Source organism: Diadema setosum, chromosome 1 (genome assembly GCF_964275005.1).
Source record: "Diadema setosum chromosome 1, eeDiaSeto1, whole genome shotgun sequence".
NCBI classification, from domain to species: Eukaryota; Metazoa; Echinodermata; class Echinoidea; order Diadematoida; family Diadematidae; genus Diadema; species Diadema setosum.
The window spans coordinates 14,553,687-14,573,794 of NC_092685.1; the positions used below are offsets into that span (position 1 = coordinate 14,553,687).

Consider the following 20,108-nt stretch of genomic DNA (forward strand, 5'->3'; position numbering starts at 1 on the left):
AATCACCAGACTGGGCATGCTTTTTTTATTGGAGCATTTGAACCAATTGTGGTGAGTGGCATTATGTGATTTTATGAAAAAAAAAATTGATGATTTCTTCATGTGCCAGTCACACATACCACACAGGCAAACTATCACAAGAGTTTCTAAAACATTCAAGCTAGTCTAATTTTTATTGCAATGTGTATCGCAAGAGTTGACAATTCTTTTCTGTATCCACACAGAATTAAAGGTTTTCGCATCGCATGGTGAAAATCCATTTCAAAACCTGTTAATTTTGAATGTATGTGAATTGAACAATTGAGTGATTAGCTCAAACATCACGCTGCTTCTAAATTCCAATGGGTATTTAATTTTGTGATTTTCTCTTAAAGAGAAAATGATCGTTGTAATAGCCCTACTGAAACTTTTTTTTGAGCGAGTTGGCCAAAAGTTGTGTTCAATGTCAATGAATGTTTTTTCTTCTTCAATCTTCTTCTTCAAATATTTATCCACAGCATAGCCTACAGTTTATAGTTCATAAGTTTACAGTCAAAGCCTTGCCTGACCTAGCATCAAGGCAAATTCCATCTCAACACATGGACTAAGGGGACACGAAAGGCTTGCCGTTTCACATCTGGGAATGACTCTGAATTTGAATACAGTTTGATGACACTAGACAATTTCTGCCAAATATCTGAAAATGGGCATGTGATTTCAAAACAGAGATTTCATCCTGTCCTACAGTGTAGTTCATTGGTTCCCATTTATCAACGAGGATATATGAAACTGCTCCTTTGAATTTGTTCCATTATTCATGCATGCCAAGGGCATCTACTGTATGGGCTGCTTTTATACAAGATGACAAATTTCATGTGAGCAGTAAACCTAGACCTCAATTCCAGGGTTTTACAACTCACCACAATACCAGCAAAAAGTGCTGAGAACAGAAATTGCAAAAGAGTTAATTGTGCAAACCCAATTATTGGACTGACAAACGAAATATATGTATCTCCTACATTATCACGGGGTCACAGAGATTACATGAAGAAGTGAATCTTCATGAAGGTATTCCCCTTAACACATGACAAGATGATTTATTTTGTGATACATTGCATTTTCTCAATGTCCCCATTATCTATCTGCATGCATTCAAACATACATAGGTGGGACTAAGAAAGACAAGATTGCACAATGTCACCATAACTCTTTTTCCACACCCCTCCTTGACGACAACAATGTGGTAAGTTTTCTGTCTCCATTCTATCACAAACTTCCCATGTGACAGCTCACATAAATCACTCGGCAAAAGCACAATGCATCTTCTGATGGACGTTAATACCTATCATCGAGATAACAATCGTGTCATTCATTCTTCCCAAGCCCGAAACATGGTGCTCTGAGAGATGAAAAATATAGAGAATTGTTAATAGATCGGTTGGATGAGCGCCAGTGGGTGCACACCTCCAGAGATATCTTTACAGAGTTAATACCCTCATGGTTCTCACATGATGATATATATGCTCAGGAGAAGTGTTGACGATAAGGCTTTATCAGCATGCATCACCTACGATATATGTATTACAAGGCAAGCTGCTAATGCTCTGAATGTCATATAAAGCATTAAGCAACTTTCTGTGAAATAACGACTGCTTTGAGTGAAAGTGTACTTTTTTTGGCTGGACAGTACAACAAACAAAAAGTGATTACCTGTATCAGATAATTGTGGTCTGTTTTTCTTCGCTAATTGCTTCACTCTCGCAATTTGTCATTCAACAAAACAAAATAAGAGCCATGGGAACAGAATTTTTCACTTCACTTCCTGTCCAAGTCCAGCCCAGATAGTTAGATAGCCAGGTAGGTCAAAATGCCCCGTTGCTCGCTCTCAGTCACATGCTCATTTCACAAACCCCCGCAAACAAAACATAAGAGCATTGCGTAATAAGCCAATCCTGGCCTGATAGCTCGCTCAGCCTAAATCAGTGCTGAACACTGTCATTGCAGAGGTAGCAGTACTTTTCTTCAGGGATGCCATACAAACCTTTTCGTGCTTTGAGTTCCATTTTGCACAGAAAATTCCATACTATTGTACACACTTTCCAAAGTCCCTCGCATAAAAAAGGGTTAAACTACCAGCATAGCATGCATATCCCCAGCCATATCTCTGTGAACAATAAATTGCATTACAACATTGCATATTTTTGTTTCCTTTCTTCTACAAAACTTTAAAAAAAAAAGAAGAAAAATAACATACCTTCAGGCTTCAGCATCTACCAATGACTAACAGCTGATCTACAATCTCCTACAAATCTGTTTTTGATTTTCCACAAGTTCTTCATTCTGGAAGCAGATTTAGCTGCCCGCAGACAACACACTCTTTGGGTTCCAGAAGTCAGTGTACTGGTGCTGGAGTATACCAATGTTGCTCCTTGGTGCGCCATGAAGAAAACATGATGGTGTAAAACCAGTTATGTATATGCAAAATGAGGTGTGTTTTTCTTCTTTTTCATTATCATACTTTGCAAACATCCATGTTTGATCTGCACATCTTCAAGGTACTTGCACCATACCTTCTCGACTGATGTTAGCATTGCTTGACTACAGACTCGGCCGCACACTCTGTCATCTCGTCGGGGAGGTGGATGCAGCGCTAGGCAACCATGATGGGCGAGGCACGGAGGAAAAAAAAAATAACCCATCCAATCTTTTCAGAACATCTTCTTCTTGGCAGCAGTATATCTCTCCATATACTGTGTTGGTAAAAAGAAAAAAGAAATATAAATTCTTGTGATATTTCTCATCTTGCTGCAAGACATATCTGACTGTAGGAAAATATTCCCCACTCCCGTATTCTGCCACACAATTTGACATGATGACAAATAATACTGTGTCCTGTTTTTGTTGAAAAGGCACATGCTTTTAATTAGGAGCATTTACTAGCCACCTTCACGGGGGGCAAACTGTTAAATGAGAAGTGAAAACAGGAAGTAGGACATCAAACAAGTGTGAACTTGTAAAGCTATCCAAATAAGACTGTGACTAAAATTTCAGTGTAATTTCACGACGTTCTTCAAAGACAACATTATACAAGACATGTATACTAATGAAAGGATGAGATTAAACAAGATCTTACAATACATCCATAACCTTAGAACCTGGAAATAAACATGACATTAAATAACAAACTAAAAAATCATCATCTTCTTCATCATAATGCACCACACACCCATATCTGTGTCAGCAACGTCAAGAGTACACACACTACAGCAATGCTCCATATTTCACACTAATGGCTGGTTTAACAATGACATTGTACCATGATTCTCTGTGAACTGCAACATCGACAGTCCAGAACAACTAAAAGTGTTTTTGGTTGTTGTTGGTTTTTTTTTACAAACCGAATTGTCATTTTTGGGTGTTTTGCAAAATCTCAAAATTTGCCTATCTTTCCAATTCATAAGTGGTTAGGAAATTGGTTATCACCCGCGAATGGCACTTATCCATGTTAAATTTATTTTTACATTTGCTAAACACAGTTTTTTTGTTTGTTTACAATTATCACTCCTCTTTTTGATAAATATCCAATGTTTCATTGTGTTTTACCACTAGGAAATAGCATCATGTAACATATGAACAATGAAAGTGTAAATAATTAGAAGAAATGATATTGGTTTGTGGAAAAGTAAACTTAGCCTTGCAATAGGAGTATACACATTCAACTGTTTTTCATCATATTTTGAAAGGATATCAAAGGGCGCTATGTTTTGTAAGAAAAAAAATATTAATAATCATAATCATATAAGAAAGAAAAACAAAACACACAAACCAAGGATGACAGCAGAACGAAACAAGAATATTCAAATTCATGATTTTTTTTATTTACGTCGATGTAGGGCAATTTGTCAATCAGTTGCAAAGAAACAAGAATAAGAAGGAAGGACCACAGATAACCAGACCCGGGTGTACCTTGTTAAGACAGAAGTCATCAATCTGGGCATAACTAATGCAAAAGGGATGTGAAGACTCTTTGGATGCCCCCAAGGAAATGTGCCCATCGGCAATTCGCAGAGCCAACGGCTCTGGCCGCTGGCAGAATGGAAGAAGTAGAACAATTTCCACTTCAGGAAGCAACTAATCAGTCCAATTTCGCCCCATCCACTTCATTGCCGATGATCCGGTGTGTGTATATCTGCCAAAGCTATAAAAGCGATGGCTAATGCACCGTTTGTCAATTCCGAGGGGAGCATTTGATCAGACCACTAAAGTCCCTTTTACGGTAACTCTGGCACGTTAGGGTTCAGAGATGTCTGTTCAAATCTGCACAAGGCAGTGGTGACTTGCCTCACGAAGGGGAAAAAAAAGAAAAAAAGATTGCAATGCTGTGTTATACAGGCTAAGAAGCCACATGTAATATGTATCCCCAGGAATATGTGGCATTAAAAAAAGCAAAACAGAAACACATAAAAAAAAAAAAAACATTCAACCTATGGAAGAGAAAGTGTCTTGGCAAAATGAGTTTTTGATTGGTAAACCATCCTATGGCGAGTTAATGCCCATCTGGATTTATATTCACAACATGGGGATTTGGCATCTGCACTTGCATTGGAAAACCAACAATTTTGAGCACTGATATTCAATGATACACCACTTTTCCTCTCTAAACACTGGACAACTAAGTGAATCATCCAATTTAGCATCCATTTTGAAATATAGATGTACTATTTACAGTCTCAGAGATTCCATCCAGCAGAAAGGAAAACAAAAACAGAATGAGAAAGAGAGAAACAGAAAAAAAAAATGGATATACATATATTCATATCTCACCGTTTCATACCCCTCTAGTTCCTGGAAGTTTTTCATTTCAAACAAATTGCCGTCCAATGCAAGCAATGAAACGTTGGAGTTGGTAAGAATCTTGGATGGGACCGCCATTAGTTGAAGGCAGTTTTCTTCCAGGCGCAGTACCTTCAGTCTCGGACAATCGGCTATGGACTCAGATATGGTAGAAATCTGTTGGCATCAAAGGGATAATAAGGAGAATTTGAGAAGGGTTGTAAATGCAGACGATATCACTCATATCAATTCATATCATATCATATCATGCCATGTCATATCACATCATAAAATTATGACTTAGCATATCCCCTATATGTTTATCAGATAAGAAACATGGAAAGTATTATGTAAGTATATATGTATATTTATATGTAGAAAGAAAGGAAAAAAAAAAGAAAAGGGAAAAGACTATTGAGAGAAGTAGATGATTACAGAAAAATAAGGATATGACTAGAGCTAGTTTTCAAATAATAACATGAGACATATCAAGTCCACTATGCTCATTGTTTAAGTATGTGACCTAGCGGAGATTACTGGACGCTGCAATACTTATCACAGAGTGACTAAATGTGTGTCACAATGGCTTTCATGTACTTATAATGATATGCTGTTGCTAGGTTACAGCATCAAACAACATAAATAGATGACTGAATGAACAGAAAGATATAGAAATATATTGATGAATGAATACATGTATTTGTATATAACATATCTATTTTTTTTTTTTTAGTTATTCAATGCATATATATGCTGGGCTTGACACTGACTTTTTTTTCTTCAGTGGCCCATTTTGGCCACTAAAATCTTTACATTTGAAATTGAAATTTGAATATAAATTTGGAGGCCCAAGATAAATTTTTGGTGGCCCAGGGCCACTCAGCCACCAGGCCACTGCTGATGTCGAGCCCTGATGTATGTATGTATGTATGTATGTATGTATATTTATATATATGTATAATATATGGAGAGGGAGAGACAGACAGACAGACAGAGAAAGAAAAGAGAAATAGTAAGAGATTTATGAATATTCAAAATAGAGAGGTGAATGTAGATATAGCTAGTACTGAAAATCACATGAGACATAACAGTCCACTATGCTCATTGTTGAGATACGTGACCTAGCGGGCATTTGGAGATTACTGGACCCTGCAATACTTATCACTGAGTGACTAAACGTGTGTCACTATAGTTGGCATGTACTTTCCATGATAAGCTGTTGCTAGGATGCAGTATTAAACAAAACAGAGATCTCTTTGACATCAACCTTCTATGACTGGGAAACATATTCAGCAGACCTATGTTCCACCCACCCTCCAAATTACCTAGTTCTAAACTCCCATGAACATGAGGTAGAAAATAAAAAATAAAACGAGTCACTGCAATAGCATGGTATTTTCTAGGTAACTACCCACTCATGGCCATACCAACTTGGTGGTTAAGAGAGTCAATGTTAGTAGCCCTCTTGCTATTTTCACCAAATGATGATGATTAAGCCATTCTTGTCTAGCACATATCCCCCAAAAATGTACTGATGAGTTTACAAGGGAGAAAATATGTACAGCTTCGGATTAATCCAGACAGACAGAAAGTAAACAATTTGTATATAGACACAGAAATGACTAATTTCATAACAGAGAAAGTAAAATATCTCGGCGCACTCACAGAAAACAAAAAACAAAAACACAACTGCTCATCAATTTGAATAGGAGTCATTTCAAATGGAGACTTAAGAGATCTTTACTTAAAAATCTGCTCTGATCTTAATAGATTCTATGGATATAAGACCAGAATCTATTTAAATATGAAAAGAGTCCACTCACAATTTGATCAGATTGTGAATAGAAACCTTGTAAGTCCAAATCTGACATGATTCCTAATATTTAAAAAAAAAAAGTTTGTTTTCATTTGTGCTCATTGGTTTTGTTTCTGCTTCATGCCAAGTGCTACCCTTTCTTGTGCACAGTATCAGTGCAATGTTATTGAAACAGTTCCTTCTCCAATACTGCACCTAATTATCATTGCTACCGTAATATCATACCGTTTCTAGGCAGATGCAAGAAGCTCAATAATTTAATAGGTCTGAGCTGTTTTATTTTGTGCAGAACTCTACACCTTATCCACAACATTTCTCTTCTCCTTTTGATCTCGTTGGCCGCGGGGGCAAATCCCAAACTTCCTCGTCTCTCCCAAGGGCCAAATTAATGTTTCCACTGGTAACCGGGGGCCCTACCATACACAGTATAATGAGCAAACTTGGCTCCGTCCGTGCAGAAAAACAAAGCCTGCAAAATCATCAGACAAAAACAAACAATAGGTGCGGAAAACCAACTTTATTCACACTCAATTGAGCAGACACAAAAAAGCACACATGTTTTTCTACTTTCTTTTGCCTTTAAAGAAACTATTGTACCGCTAGGAACACTTAAAAGGGCTTCAAAGTGCACGTGAAACTTTACTAGCTTTACTACAAGCCACATCATAAGCCTAGATGAATAGTTAATTAATGGCATTTCCACTACTGATACAGATATTCATGGGGCAAAGAGCAGTTGAAGACCTGAAGAGTATGTCAAATTTTAGTCACTCAAGTTTGCTGTCAGCCATCTTGTAACTCTATACCTAGCCAAATTTAAGGAATTTCCACTCCTGCATGGATATGCTTCCACATGCTGAGTCTTCTTTTTCTTAAATTTTGTCAAAAACTAATGGGCAAAAAAAAAAAAAAAAACAGCTTTATCAATTACACTGCTACTGATCTGAAGATGGCTTTCACAAATAAACCTTGAAAATGATGTGCTGATATTCTGTTTGTTTGGGGTGGTTTCAGAATCTAAAGGTTGGTGGGGAATTGTTAGGTTTTTAAAATATGCTTTTATTTATTTATTATTATTTTTTTAGCTATTAGGGTGTTTGGAATCATCGCATTTCAATACTTTTATGAGACCTAGAAAGACCCATGTGGCAAATATGTTAGAAAATGTTGGAAATTACTGCATGAACACAAACACACACACACACACACAAAAAAAAACCCCAAATCACTCAGCTCTGTGCCTTTGACAACTCTTCGCTTGTCACTTCAGCGGAAATGTGACATTTTGAGTTTCAATATCAACGAAAGCCACTCATTACACTGGTGAAAAACGGAGCACGAATATCTGCGGCAAAATAAAACATTCATGCTATCTGATGAACCTTGCTTATCAAACAATCCCGTTTAAGAGTCAGCATTTCAGAGAGATTTCAAAGACGATAGTCACGCGATGCAGGAGAGAACAGACCGCCCAACACCTCTGGCTTAACCCATTGAGGGTCAGGGACTCTGTGCAGCCACGGCTTGGAGCCCGCAGATACGGGAGCCCACCGCGTGCGACGGGGTGGGTTTGCAGAGCAAATTAGGAGCTGATATGGGTCATACAGGATGAAGAGCTCAACAAATCATCCCCTGGGATACTTTTGTCGAGCATCCTGCCCAGACCACCCTGTCCAACAGCAGCGCAACCCCAACAAAACAGGAGGGGGGAGAGACAGGAACACCGATGGGAGCTCGGCAACAGTGGTTCAAGTTCAAGGTATATAGAGAGCAACGTACATATCGCACCGACTTCCGATTGCTTCTGACACCGGCAGCCTCCCACAGGAAAGGGACCCGTACAAAAGTGGATTGACGAGAATTGGGGCTTTTTGGTTTGATCGTGTGATGTTTGGGGGGAGGGAGGGTACGGGGTGGGGGCAGGGGTTGGGAATGGTTGGTTGGGAGACAACTTAATGACACTTACACGCAAGGATGCTTGATAGATATGGCACACTTTTTATTTTTAGACAAACGGAGAGTGGGAAGGAGAACGAGAGAAAGAAATACAGAATGAACTGTAAGAGAACTTTGCGAAACCTTCATGTGGTACGAAAAGAAAATGAGCACATGCAAAGTACAAGGGAAAGTTCTGTAACCTGTGGGAAACACTGCTTTGTAAAACCATCAAAATAAAGTGAGTCAAATACTCTTTCTACACAAAAAGTTATTAAGTGCACGAATCAATTTTTCATCTACTGAGAATCACGATCCACACATTTCACATAGGATATCTCCAGCATGACAAATGCAATGGTAAACTGGAATCACCATATGAATCCCACAAAGTCTTTTTCACTCTCTTCATGAGTAATAGAAGACAGCATGTATCAAATTTCTTTTTTTTCTTCATATTTTCTAAAGTTCTGTTTATTATGTGTATTATACCCTGATGAATCCGCTGAAGTCTTCTTTATATGATAATGTGAATAAAGAATGCTGTTATATGATATTTGAAGGTTTGCATGGTGGTAATATTAACATAGGAAGGGGTTTGAAGTACACCATATCTCATGGTGGTACATCATGGTGTACCCCAAACCTCTCCCTCTATGTTTATAATAATTGAAATCATGTTGTCAGTTCTACAGTACAGATCTGTTAGTGAAGCATGGTGGGGAACATTCTACAATCTTAAATCCATCAAAAGGGCCATTCACTTCGCCATTGACAAATCGAAATAGTGCAACATAAGTCGTTAGGCAACCGCATCAAAAGCCATGGGAAACATTGCCAGAAATATTGCCACTCGAATGTGACTTTTCTAACTGTGCATGAAGTTTGTCATGACATTTCAAAATGAAAATGCTCACTGCATAAAAAAAGTGATATTTGTTACATGACTTCGATGTAATGCTCGGATTTCTCCCTGCCTGCAGCGTTGCACAAAATGTACAGCTAGCCACCCAGGTTTGTGATATTACACAAGAAGAAGCAGAACCACGAAACCATCACCAGATACTGTATATGCCATATAATTCGCGAGTCTAAATTTTCACGAATCGCGAATTCCCGACGATTTCGCGAGTGGTTAAATTCACGATCGTGGAGTCTGTACTGAACGGAGAAATGTACACGCGTACGTCACATCCACATCGGGATCAGAGTCAATATTTTCGTGAGTCTTTAATTTCGCAAATAGCACCCGACTCGCGAAATTCGCAAAAATAAAAACCTCGCAAAATATCCGGCGTATACAGTAGTAGATAGTTCTCATCCATGTGCAAGGGTAACTAATTTTTTCTAGCAAGTCTAGCAAGATTTATTTCATGCAAAATGAAGATACTTTGGCTCATTTTTCTCTTATATACCAAAGCAAGAGAGAGAAGCTGGGACAGCTGAAGGAAGAGAGAGAATGAGAGAAACTGATAGATGCATTCACATTTTAACAGGTGCAGTCATGCATTTTATGATATTATATAAAGATGATTTTTTTACTTGAGCGGTGAGATGGCTCAGTCGGTAGCATGTCTGCCTCACGATCCTATGGGCCAGGGTTCGAACCCGCGACTGGACTGAGCAATGTTGTGTGTAAGTATACCGTCCCCTCTAGCAAGAGGCAAAACACTCTGTCCCTCAGATGGGACATAAAATGGAGGTCCCGCGTACGAGAGAGTCACAACTTCATGCCCGTAAAAGATCCCGCTTCATTCATTCATCACAAAGAGCAGGGTGTCTAACCCGGTGAAGTGGTCCCACCTCACATCCAACTGGACCCCATGGAAGACCAGCTTAACATAGCTAAATATGGGCTATCCAGCCATCTTCTCAGATGGACAATGTACAAACAAACAAAACAAACTTTCAAACCACAAGACACAGGCCTATATTTATTATGTACCCCATGATTCCAGCTTAATTAGGGTAGTTGCATTCAGGAAAGTTCTAACTATTCACACAATATAGAGGGTTTGTGAATGTTACATCTATGTGTCTGTCATGTTCATTCAGGATTTTTCCTGCTGGGAAATGAAGAAAGGTGCACAAACAAACCTTAATGATTATATGCAACCCCTATTCAGGAGGCCTTACAGAGTCGAGTCAGACTCTGAAGGAGCAGCTATTTTGCGGCTAGACAAATGCCAAATCCTAGGTCTTTAAAGGGAAGATAAACCCCAAGAACAATGTGGATTGAGTGAAAGCAGCAACATTAGTAGAACACATCAGTGAAAGTTTGAAGAAAATCGGACAATCGATGCAAAAGTTATGAATTTTTAAAGTTTTGGTGTTGGAACCGCTGGATGAGGAGACTACTAGAGATTATGACGTATGAGTGGACTACAATATCAAGAAAATATACAGAAAATACTACAAAAATCCATTTTTCATGAAAATTACAAATTCCATCAACTTGATATTGACATATGTTAAGGGTAGCAATTATTCCCCCTGCTTTCTGAAAGCGGTTGGTCCACTGCTCTTTCATAATTCTAGAAAAGTGAATTTTTGTTGAATATCCTTTATATTTTCTTTGTATTGTTGTCCACTCATACGTCATATCCTCTAGTAGTCTCCTCATCCAGCGGTTCCAACACCAAAACTTTAAAAATTCATAACTTTTGCATCGATTGTCCGATTTTTCTCAAACATTCACTGATGTGTTCTACTAATGTTGCTGCTTTCACTCAATCCACATTGCTCTTTGGGTTTACCTTCCCTTTAAATAGCAAAAGTGTCAGCACATTTTTGTCCAGGCCATTCAGTATAATTTCTGGTCGGGAAGTTCAAGAGTAGAAATGAAAAAGAGAAAAGAAAAATGATTTCACACTCGCACGTGCATGAGGAAATAACATCTGAAAGACACGCTTCCGCACAAATGAGCATTGCATTGTAAGCTTTGTTCTGTTTCCAGAAATATTCCGGAAAATTGCGGCAGAGAAAGCAGTCCACCATTTAATGGTGATTTCATCCTTGAAATGCTGCAATAATGGACAAAAATAGTGACTTCATCCCCCGATTCATCCAGATGTGGCATTCTGTTCACATTCAGCAACCCTGTTACGGGTGGACAGATGTCGCATGAGAACCCTACAAAACATCCCTGATATCCTGGCAAGGAGTATGTTTGCCTCACTCCTTCCACGTGTCATTCCGTGGTCACGTGCAGAGACAATTTGGCAGATTTATACAAGTCAGAACGCCATGTCATTGAAAAAAAGAAAAAGAAGATGCAGACAAAAAAAAAAGTATTTTAAAGCACACGACAGCTCAGAAAGTAATTTCCTAAATGAGGCATGAAGAGTGGCGTGTGGAGCACACCTTCTACTATACCTTAGCCTTTTGACAAGGCCCTCTCCCTGTATGGTGAAGAGAGCCCAGCTGTGTGGGGTTGTGCGAGAGCCTGAGATCTGCTTCGCATCCTTTTGTTAGCCCTTTGAATTTACCGACTTTTGCTCTTCAATTTCGTAAGCAAAATTTGACCAATCAGTGTGTCTGTCTGCCCGAGCCCGATTTGCATACGGCGAATGCACGCCACAGATCCCCAAGAATGGTCAGTGATGCATGCGAATTAACAGGCATGACAACACCAAGACGGAGGATGTGGGGAGCACGCCTTTCCATTGGTTGACCGGAACCCATTAATATGAATATTCAGTAGATTCGTGTGTTATGAATAATAATGTGTGAAGCAGATCTCAAAAGGCCCTCGCGCTGTCGCGCTCCGCTGGGCTCACTTCGCTCACCCATTACAGTGAGAGGGCCTTGACAAAATGCTAACTATACCTGTGCCTCCCTGTTTCCAGGCCAGGCCAGGCGGGAATTTTGATGCAATATAGACCCCCAGATCAGAGGGAACCTAGATACTGAGGGTGTGACCAAGGAGGAGTACCTCCTTGGTGTGACTAGGGCACACGCCATATCACAGACTCCAAGGTCTCTCTCTGGCTGTCTCACTCATGAGAAAAAAAAAAATCATAGGCTACTAGTATTTAACCCCTTCAACTCTACTCCTCATCAAATCACCATTTAGAGGTCTAAATGCAGCATAGCTTGCCGGCAGTAATGAATGCGATAACAGGTAGTTGCCATGATTTTCCAATCTCTGCGCTCTGAGGAACACAGTGATGGCAAAAAACAACAAAAACAGACTCCCCGTGATTAGAAGCGTGTGAACCAGACTTGAATTGACAGAGCTCTCATGTACTGATATGACAGATGGGCTTTAAAGGTCGGACCATCACAATCTTAGACTTTGTGCTCTCGTGTGCATATAAACTAAGGGCAAAGTCTGAAATTAAAGGGTGTGTACAGTTCTGGTCGAGGTGAGGATTTAGCTTTTAACGTTTTGCGAGATATTCAGAAACTACTCTATGAGATGGCAAAAAGCATGCAATTCTAAGGGGTATCAAACGTTTATTTGATGAAAATCGGTTTTGAAATGGCTGAGATATCCAAAAACAAGGTGAAACAAAGAGATCCTAATAAAGTTGTGGCCTGTCGCCTTTTATTATTAGCACTTTTTTGAATATCTCAGCCATTTGAAAACCAATTTTCATCAAATAAATGTTTAATCCTTCTTAAAATTACATGCTCTTTCATATTTCATAAGAGGTTTCTCATTATCTCACTTAAGAATGTTCAAAACATGAATCCCCACCTCAACCAGTACTGTACAGTCCCTTTACTTCCCTGTAATATACAATATTATACATGTGTGTGTGTGTTTTGCAGATGGCCACACCCTGTATGAATGCTTATCCTAATCTAAGATAATTTTATCAACCATATTAGCTAGCATTTCTCCCGAAACCAAACCATACAATTTCATTGACAAAGCATAATAATTGCCTACTGTTATGTCAGAATAGGTAAACTACAAACTGGCCAATGAATCACTCTTGTGCTGAAAGAAAGTTCTCAAGCAGGTTTAAAGGGAAAGTCTAAGTTTCAGCTAAAATGGGACTTCAGGTTTCAAACGTTCGTCTGTTGAGATGAGAAGCCTCTTATGAATTATGGAAGAGCATATGTGACCCGCTACAACAAAAGGATCCTAAAGTCGCTGACGGCTGAGCTGAGAAAATCAAGTTTGAAGTCACATCATCAAAATTGGTCAAAACAATCGGATTTCTGTTTTTGGCATAATTCTGTAGTGTAATGTTTTGTCTATCATCTGCCGAAATTTTGAAGCTAAATGATCAAAGGAAAGGCAGGAAATCAGACGTTTTTCTTCGCCATGATTTTCCGACTTTCAACATAACAGAAACGTGTCTGAAGATTTGGATTTAGCGCCGCAGCTAGACTCCACCCCTAGCAACGAGGGAGTGATCTTATTGGTCAGTGCGTGGCATCCTGATTACTGATTGGTTGTGGGTAGACCGTTGGCGCTAAGCTTGAATGAACATGGCGGAGGTCGCTAGGAGCATACCTTCTATTGTCAAGCGGTGAAAACTGTCTCGCCTCCCCTTGATCATGATAGCATCGGAAGGAAAACTTTGAAGGCGTTTTTCTCGAAACTCTGATTTCCATAACCATTTGACATGCGCTAATAAAATCATCTATATATCCACAACCAAGTACTTCTATGAGTTGTGTTATGTATGAAATTAAAGTAGAAGAGTAAGGGAATAATGTCATGCCATTTTCAGAAAACTGTCCTCCGACGACTTTTGGATCCTTTTGTTGTAGCGGGTCACATATAATTCTAAGAGGAATTCACAGTTTATTTGATGAAAATTGGTTTTGAAATGGCTGAGATATACGAAACAAAGGGATCTTAATAAAAGGTGGGACCTGCCTTTAATTAGGATCACTTTGTTTTACTTTGTTATTTCAATATAATCTCAGCTTTTTAAAAATATAATCTCAGCTATTTCAAGACCGATATTCATCAAATAAACTTTGAATTGCTCTTAGAGTTGTATGCTCTGTAAACACTTCATTAAGCAATTTCGTAAGTATCTTGCAAAAAATTAAAGGCTGAATAATCACCAGTACCGTACTATCGCTTTAAGTTTTTTTTTATACCACCGAGAAAAGGCAAAAGCATCACTATACTAGTAATACATACACTCAACAACAAAAAAGGCAAGTAAACACTTTTTTCAAATTCATATTTTCCATAAAAGATTTTGATGAATATCAATGTATTATAATATACCATATTAAAGGTAATCTAATTAGCTATAAAGCTAGTAGGTTAATACAAAGGGGAAATTTTATGCATTAGTAAGCACACTCGTTTTTTTTGCCTTTAGAGGCACAAAAGTAAGAATTGCAAAAATTGACATGTCTTTTCTTTGCAAATGCCCTTCAAGATAACAATGACAACAAAAGACTAGTTTAACACAATGAGAGACATGGATGAAAGAGTGAAGATATGTTTCCGTTCTCTTTATAACCTCAAACAAAAGCAAAGTGGGATACCAAAGGGGGAAAATAAGAATCTTCTGTCAACTCAAATGATATAAAGTACCATCACAGAATATGTCAGTCATGTTTTTAACTTGTGTGCTACTGTGCAAACCCCTTGTGTACCATATCATTTTCAGACCACAATGCATTGGTACTTTTGGAAAACATCCTGTTTTCAAAGCCATGTAACCTTTAAGCATTTATGCCAGAAATGCAGTACAGCAAAATTGCAGAGAAAATTGAAAGCTTTCATGTAATGTAAATTCTGCGTCAAAGCTGTGTGGCTATTGTTGTTGTTGTTGTTGTTGTTGAAAATGGCCAGTATTCACAACAAATTGGTCTGCCCATGGCTTGTGTTCTTGAGCAAAATATATGACATTGACAAGCCTGCGAGTGTGGCACACAATTTAAGTGTTAAAAGACTATTCGCGTTATTGTAAAAGAAGACAAAAATTCTCAAGTCTCCCATAAGCAGTCTTCCTTCCATCTTTTCCAAACACTTCATTTAGTTTGATATCAATGCCATAAACGAGATAAGAAATCATGGATATTTATATGTGTAGTTTGGTCAATTAACCCGTTGAGGACGAGTCCCGAGTATACTCGGGCAGGTGTCTATGGGAAATGCGTGTTGTAGCAAAATCAATCCGTCCTCAACGGGTTAAATAATTAATTGGCAACCACACATCTTTCTTTTTTTTGGGGGGGGGGAATACTTTTGTATTTTGACATCTATTTCTATTTATCAGTATTGAATGTATATGCTATTACGTTGGAGACAAAAAAAAAATGAACTTGAACTTGAACAAAGTCTTGCATTTTCTCTTGAAATAACTTGAAAGAGGATAACTTTTTCATCAATTGCATACAAACCTTGTAGAGTTGTAATAGTTCAATGTTGACATACTTAAAGGAAAACAACAATGGTGTTTGAACAATTTCTTTTTGTGACAATGAGTGCACATGCATTTACCATACTACAATACAAACCATGACTGTTGGTATTATACAGTGTATATACTTGTCTGTTGAACAACAACACTGACCTTTCCCTTTAAGTTAGATAACGCAAGAAAGCAATATGCCTGAGATGTATGGACCTGTCCAAATTGTGACTACCTCCAATGGTTTCCTCTCTGAAGGAGTCATACACTATTTGCCATTGTTTTCCCATCTCTGGGCCGTTGTGCGTGATATCTGTGGCATTGTGTATCCAGAAGCGGGAACCATTAAGGCCTGAAAATTCTGAGAAATGACCTAATTTAGCACATGTGATCACTTCAGACCATTTCCTTCACCCGCACTATGTACTTTTTTCCCCTTTTTTTCATTGTCAAAGCAGCATCTTAAAATAACCTTTCATTCTCTTGTACCTTATTCTATTTCTTTCTTCTTCTTTTTTAGAGAGAGAAAGTGCTATTAAAATATGTCATGTGAGAAAAATATTACCTAAAACACCACTCTCATGTTCAATTCACTTTCACAGACCATGTCGCCATCAAGTCAAAAGAAAGATAGAAAGGTCACTTGAATTTGACACTAAATAAGAAAATTATGAGGTTTCAATGTTTCAATATTTTCTGGCAAAATGGTATAAATGATCACATAGGTAAAGAAAGTAAAAATACAGTCACTCTTTCAGTTCAATGCAAATCATCACTTTTATTTGGCTTTTTTTATACATACAGTTAGTTCAAAAGGAAAAATTAGTTCATTTGCATGGAATCAATAAAGGAATAATCTAGATCTGAAAAGAAAGAGTACTATACCATAACCACCAACTTACTTATTTGATTATTCATATTGACTGTTCAATAACTGTTTTGAGAAAATAAGAGGAAATTCACAAATTCATAACTTCCCTGAGGTTTCATCCAATTTTGATCAAATTTTTATTGTTGTGCTTTTAAAGTTTTACTTTCTCTTTTCAGATGAACTTTTACCTCATCAGAATTTCTCCTTTAAAGAGGTGCAAAAATGAAGAGCTTGCTTCCAAAAGGAGCTAAATCCATTGGAAAGTGATGGATTTAGCGCCTTTTGGAAGCAAGCTCTTCAAATATAGCATTGTTGATTTTTTTTTAAAGGAAAGGTGCAACAAAAAGTTTAATGACCACATAAAAAATACATATTTTCAAGTAAAATTTTATGTATAAGCCAATGGGAGAGGTGGATGGTAATGACATCATCAAATACTCTTACTAATTTGAAGTTGTTACTTGAGACTAATGTCTTCTGTGCAAACATGAGAATCTTTAAAATTCCATAACTTTAAAGTTTGCTGTCAAAATTTGGTTCAAGCTTTTTAATGTGCTGTTATAGCTGCTGAATTCGGGTAAATATGCACAAGGAGCAGCATTTCACAACAAACAACAAGAACAACAATGCCAATAACAACAACAACAGCAACAACAAATAGGTATTAATAATACAACAAACCTTCTTTTAACCATAAAAGACAACACATTCATTTTTCAAGCATGCAGCTGAACATTAACTGGATTAACTCTATGAAAAATGAACGAAAAAACAAAATGGTTTGTCACAGCTTCATCAGAGTTCACTGACACTTACAAAATTCAGCGCAAATTCTTTTCTTCTGAAGCATTTTTAGACACTCCTCCGGCCTACAATCATTAGGTTCCTTCAATGGTTGATGTTCAATTTCTTGAAACCTGCTGGCATAAGTAATTTTGTCTGACACAGCATTAAGTCATCATTCCATATCCAAATTAGTTTCATTTCTGCCTAATCTGTGTGTTCTTCTTTCCATTGTTGATGTTGTTGTTTTTGAAGAATTTGCATCGATCAAAACAGTCAAACAAGAGACAAAAGGCATTAGTCTTGCAACAGTCAGCATCAACTACACGTATGACAAATACTCATTACAGGGAACTTATTACCTCATCACACTTTGTGAGATTTGAAAACAGCACTGGCAGAATGGACTCGCATGACTAACTGAAAGCGCCTTATCAGGGGATGTCCATTGTACGATAAAAACTTTGCTTACACTTCGGCAAAACAATGAATCCAGGATGGAAACATCTGTCCTACTTTTTCCTATACCCTCTCTCTCTCTCTCTCTTCTATTCCTTCTCTTACAACCAGAACTTATCAGTGGTGCGTACAAAAATTGGCACGCCGTGATGTCACAATGTGGTCGATATCCCATCAGTCAAAATCACAGCCGCTTCCTTTTTTCAGTCCAAGGACATAGTCCACTGTCATAATCAAAGAGATTTTCTTCTCAATGTTGAGAAAGATAGAGAGAGAGAAAAAAAAAAAAGAAAGATAGGGAGATAGATCCAGGATCTCATGTTGGCTCAATGCCAAATAACTCTCTAAAAAATCTCAAGCAAAAACAATAACCACCAAAAAATGACATGAAATATCAGCTGAGAATTTGGAGGAAGCTTGTGGCAAGATTTTGCCTTTGAGGCCGCACCTCCCTCTCTCTCCCCTTCACCCCCCTCCCTCCATCCCTCCCCTGCTGCCACCCTGGAGGATCCTCTGTCTTTGTGGTGGAAGAGACAGCCAGGGAAATTCTGAGTGTTTTAAAAGAGAGGGGGGATCGCAAAGTGACAGAGGATTACTGGGCACCAATGTCAAGGCTTATGCCACTACAGTACATTGCCGACAATAAAAAAAACAAACAAACAAACAGTATGGCATCTCTGCCTATATCATCTAAACATGGACCAATGTGGCGGGGAAAGTTAAGATTTCTTTTTATGTCTGTGAGTCTGGAGTGACAAAGCTATGGTTAAAAATGCTGTATATGTCTTTTGGGTATTTTCCTTTTCATCATTTGATATATGCCACAGTTACAACATTTTGTCATGTTGCATATTTCCATTAAAAAGATCATAATGAAATATACATTTGTAAACATTGTAGAATAAACAAACACTGGACTGTGAAAAAATTATAAATATTTCTATCTGCTCCAATGCATTATCTGCTGACCAGCATGTCCAGCTTCTCAGTGACTGATCGGATGATTTGATTACACAATCATATCGAGAAGAAAAGACCTTCTTTGACTAGGAATTAATATCAACAGTGCATACAAATTCAGTACAGTGGTGGCATGTATGATTTGTCAGTTCACATGCCCTCCCACATCTTTGCTGTAGCCTCACAGAACTAAATCTGGCTCATTAATCACGCGTGCGCACCCGGGGCGGGCAGATTGGCATTAGCATTTGTCAATGACGGCTCCGTTCGGCGGGGCTGATCCCTGGAATAGACGCGTGTCATGGTCACGGCCGCACACTTTCGCTCAAGGCTGACTGCACCAGTCTGGCGTCCCAAGAGTAACGCTTTTACCGGCAACCAGAGAACAATCATGTCACACATACATGCATGATCTGCAAGACATCATGCAGTCGTGAGTTGACCAAACTTTTGCGGGTTTTAGCATCCCTCACAAAAAAAAACCCCAACAACAACAAATAACCCCATCAAGCTGAATGTTCACACTTTTCACAAAATCGATAAGAAGAAAAAAAAAATGATCCCCGGGATAGGAGTGGGCTGAACTGCATCAAAAATTGAGTAGATTATGCCAATAACATCAATAGTGTATTTTTTTGTGTCCAAAAATAGCAGAAAAAGGCACTCAAGACATAAAAGAATGAAAGTTCATTCTGCTCTATCAAAGTTGTGATAATGTCAACGTTATTTAAACAACTGTCAATCAAGTGCCAATGTGACTTCATTCACACTGACTTCTGACACTCATTCTTGGTCTCCCCCCCCCCCCCCTTTTTTTCTGGGATTAGTCATACCTACTTTGGACATTGTATCAATATAGGTGTAGGCATCCTCATAAGGTCATGGAGAGTCACAGTGACTTTCAGCATTTGTGCATGTTATAACACATTGAATGGATTGCTAGCTGCAATACTTAAAAACCTGTTTAAAATCAAATCAGGATATCTCTGCTATATCAATCTTTACTTTTCTGAATATATGTTTGAGTTTACTTGATAAGTCTTGAATGGTACATTTCCAAAGAACTTTCTCTTTTTACTTATTTGAGTTACAGATAGTATGAGTTGCTGTACAAACTCAAGTTTGAAAATTA

The 20,108-nt window shown here is 38.2% G+C and overlaps 1 protein-coding gene across 1 annotated transcript in view; it reads right to left on the reverse strand.

Moving 5' to 3' along the window:
- Nucleotides 1-2,611: 2,611 nt before the first annotated feature.
- Nucleotides 2,612-20,108, reverse strand: part of LOC140227252 (leucine-rich repeat-containing protein 57-like) — a 58,000-nt gene continuing 40,503 nt past the window's right edge. Inside the window, exons 4-5 of the mRNA XM_072307677.1 lie at nucleotides 4,804-4,989; nucleotides 2,612-2,729 (exon numbers count right to left, since the gene is read on the reverse strand). Of these exons, the coding sequence (XP_072163778.1) occupies nucleotides 2,688-2,729; nucleotides 4,804-4,989 (228 nt within the window). The 3' untranslated portion in view covers nucleotides 2,612-2,687. The remainder of the gene's footprint in view (nucleotides 2,730-4,803; nucleotides 4,990-20,108) is intronic.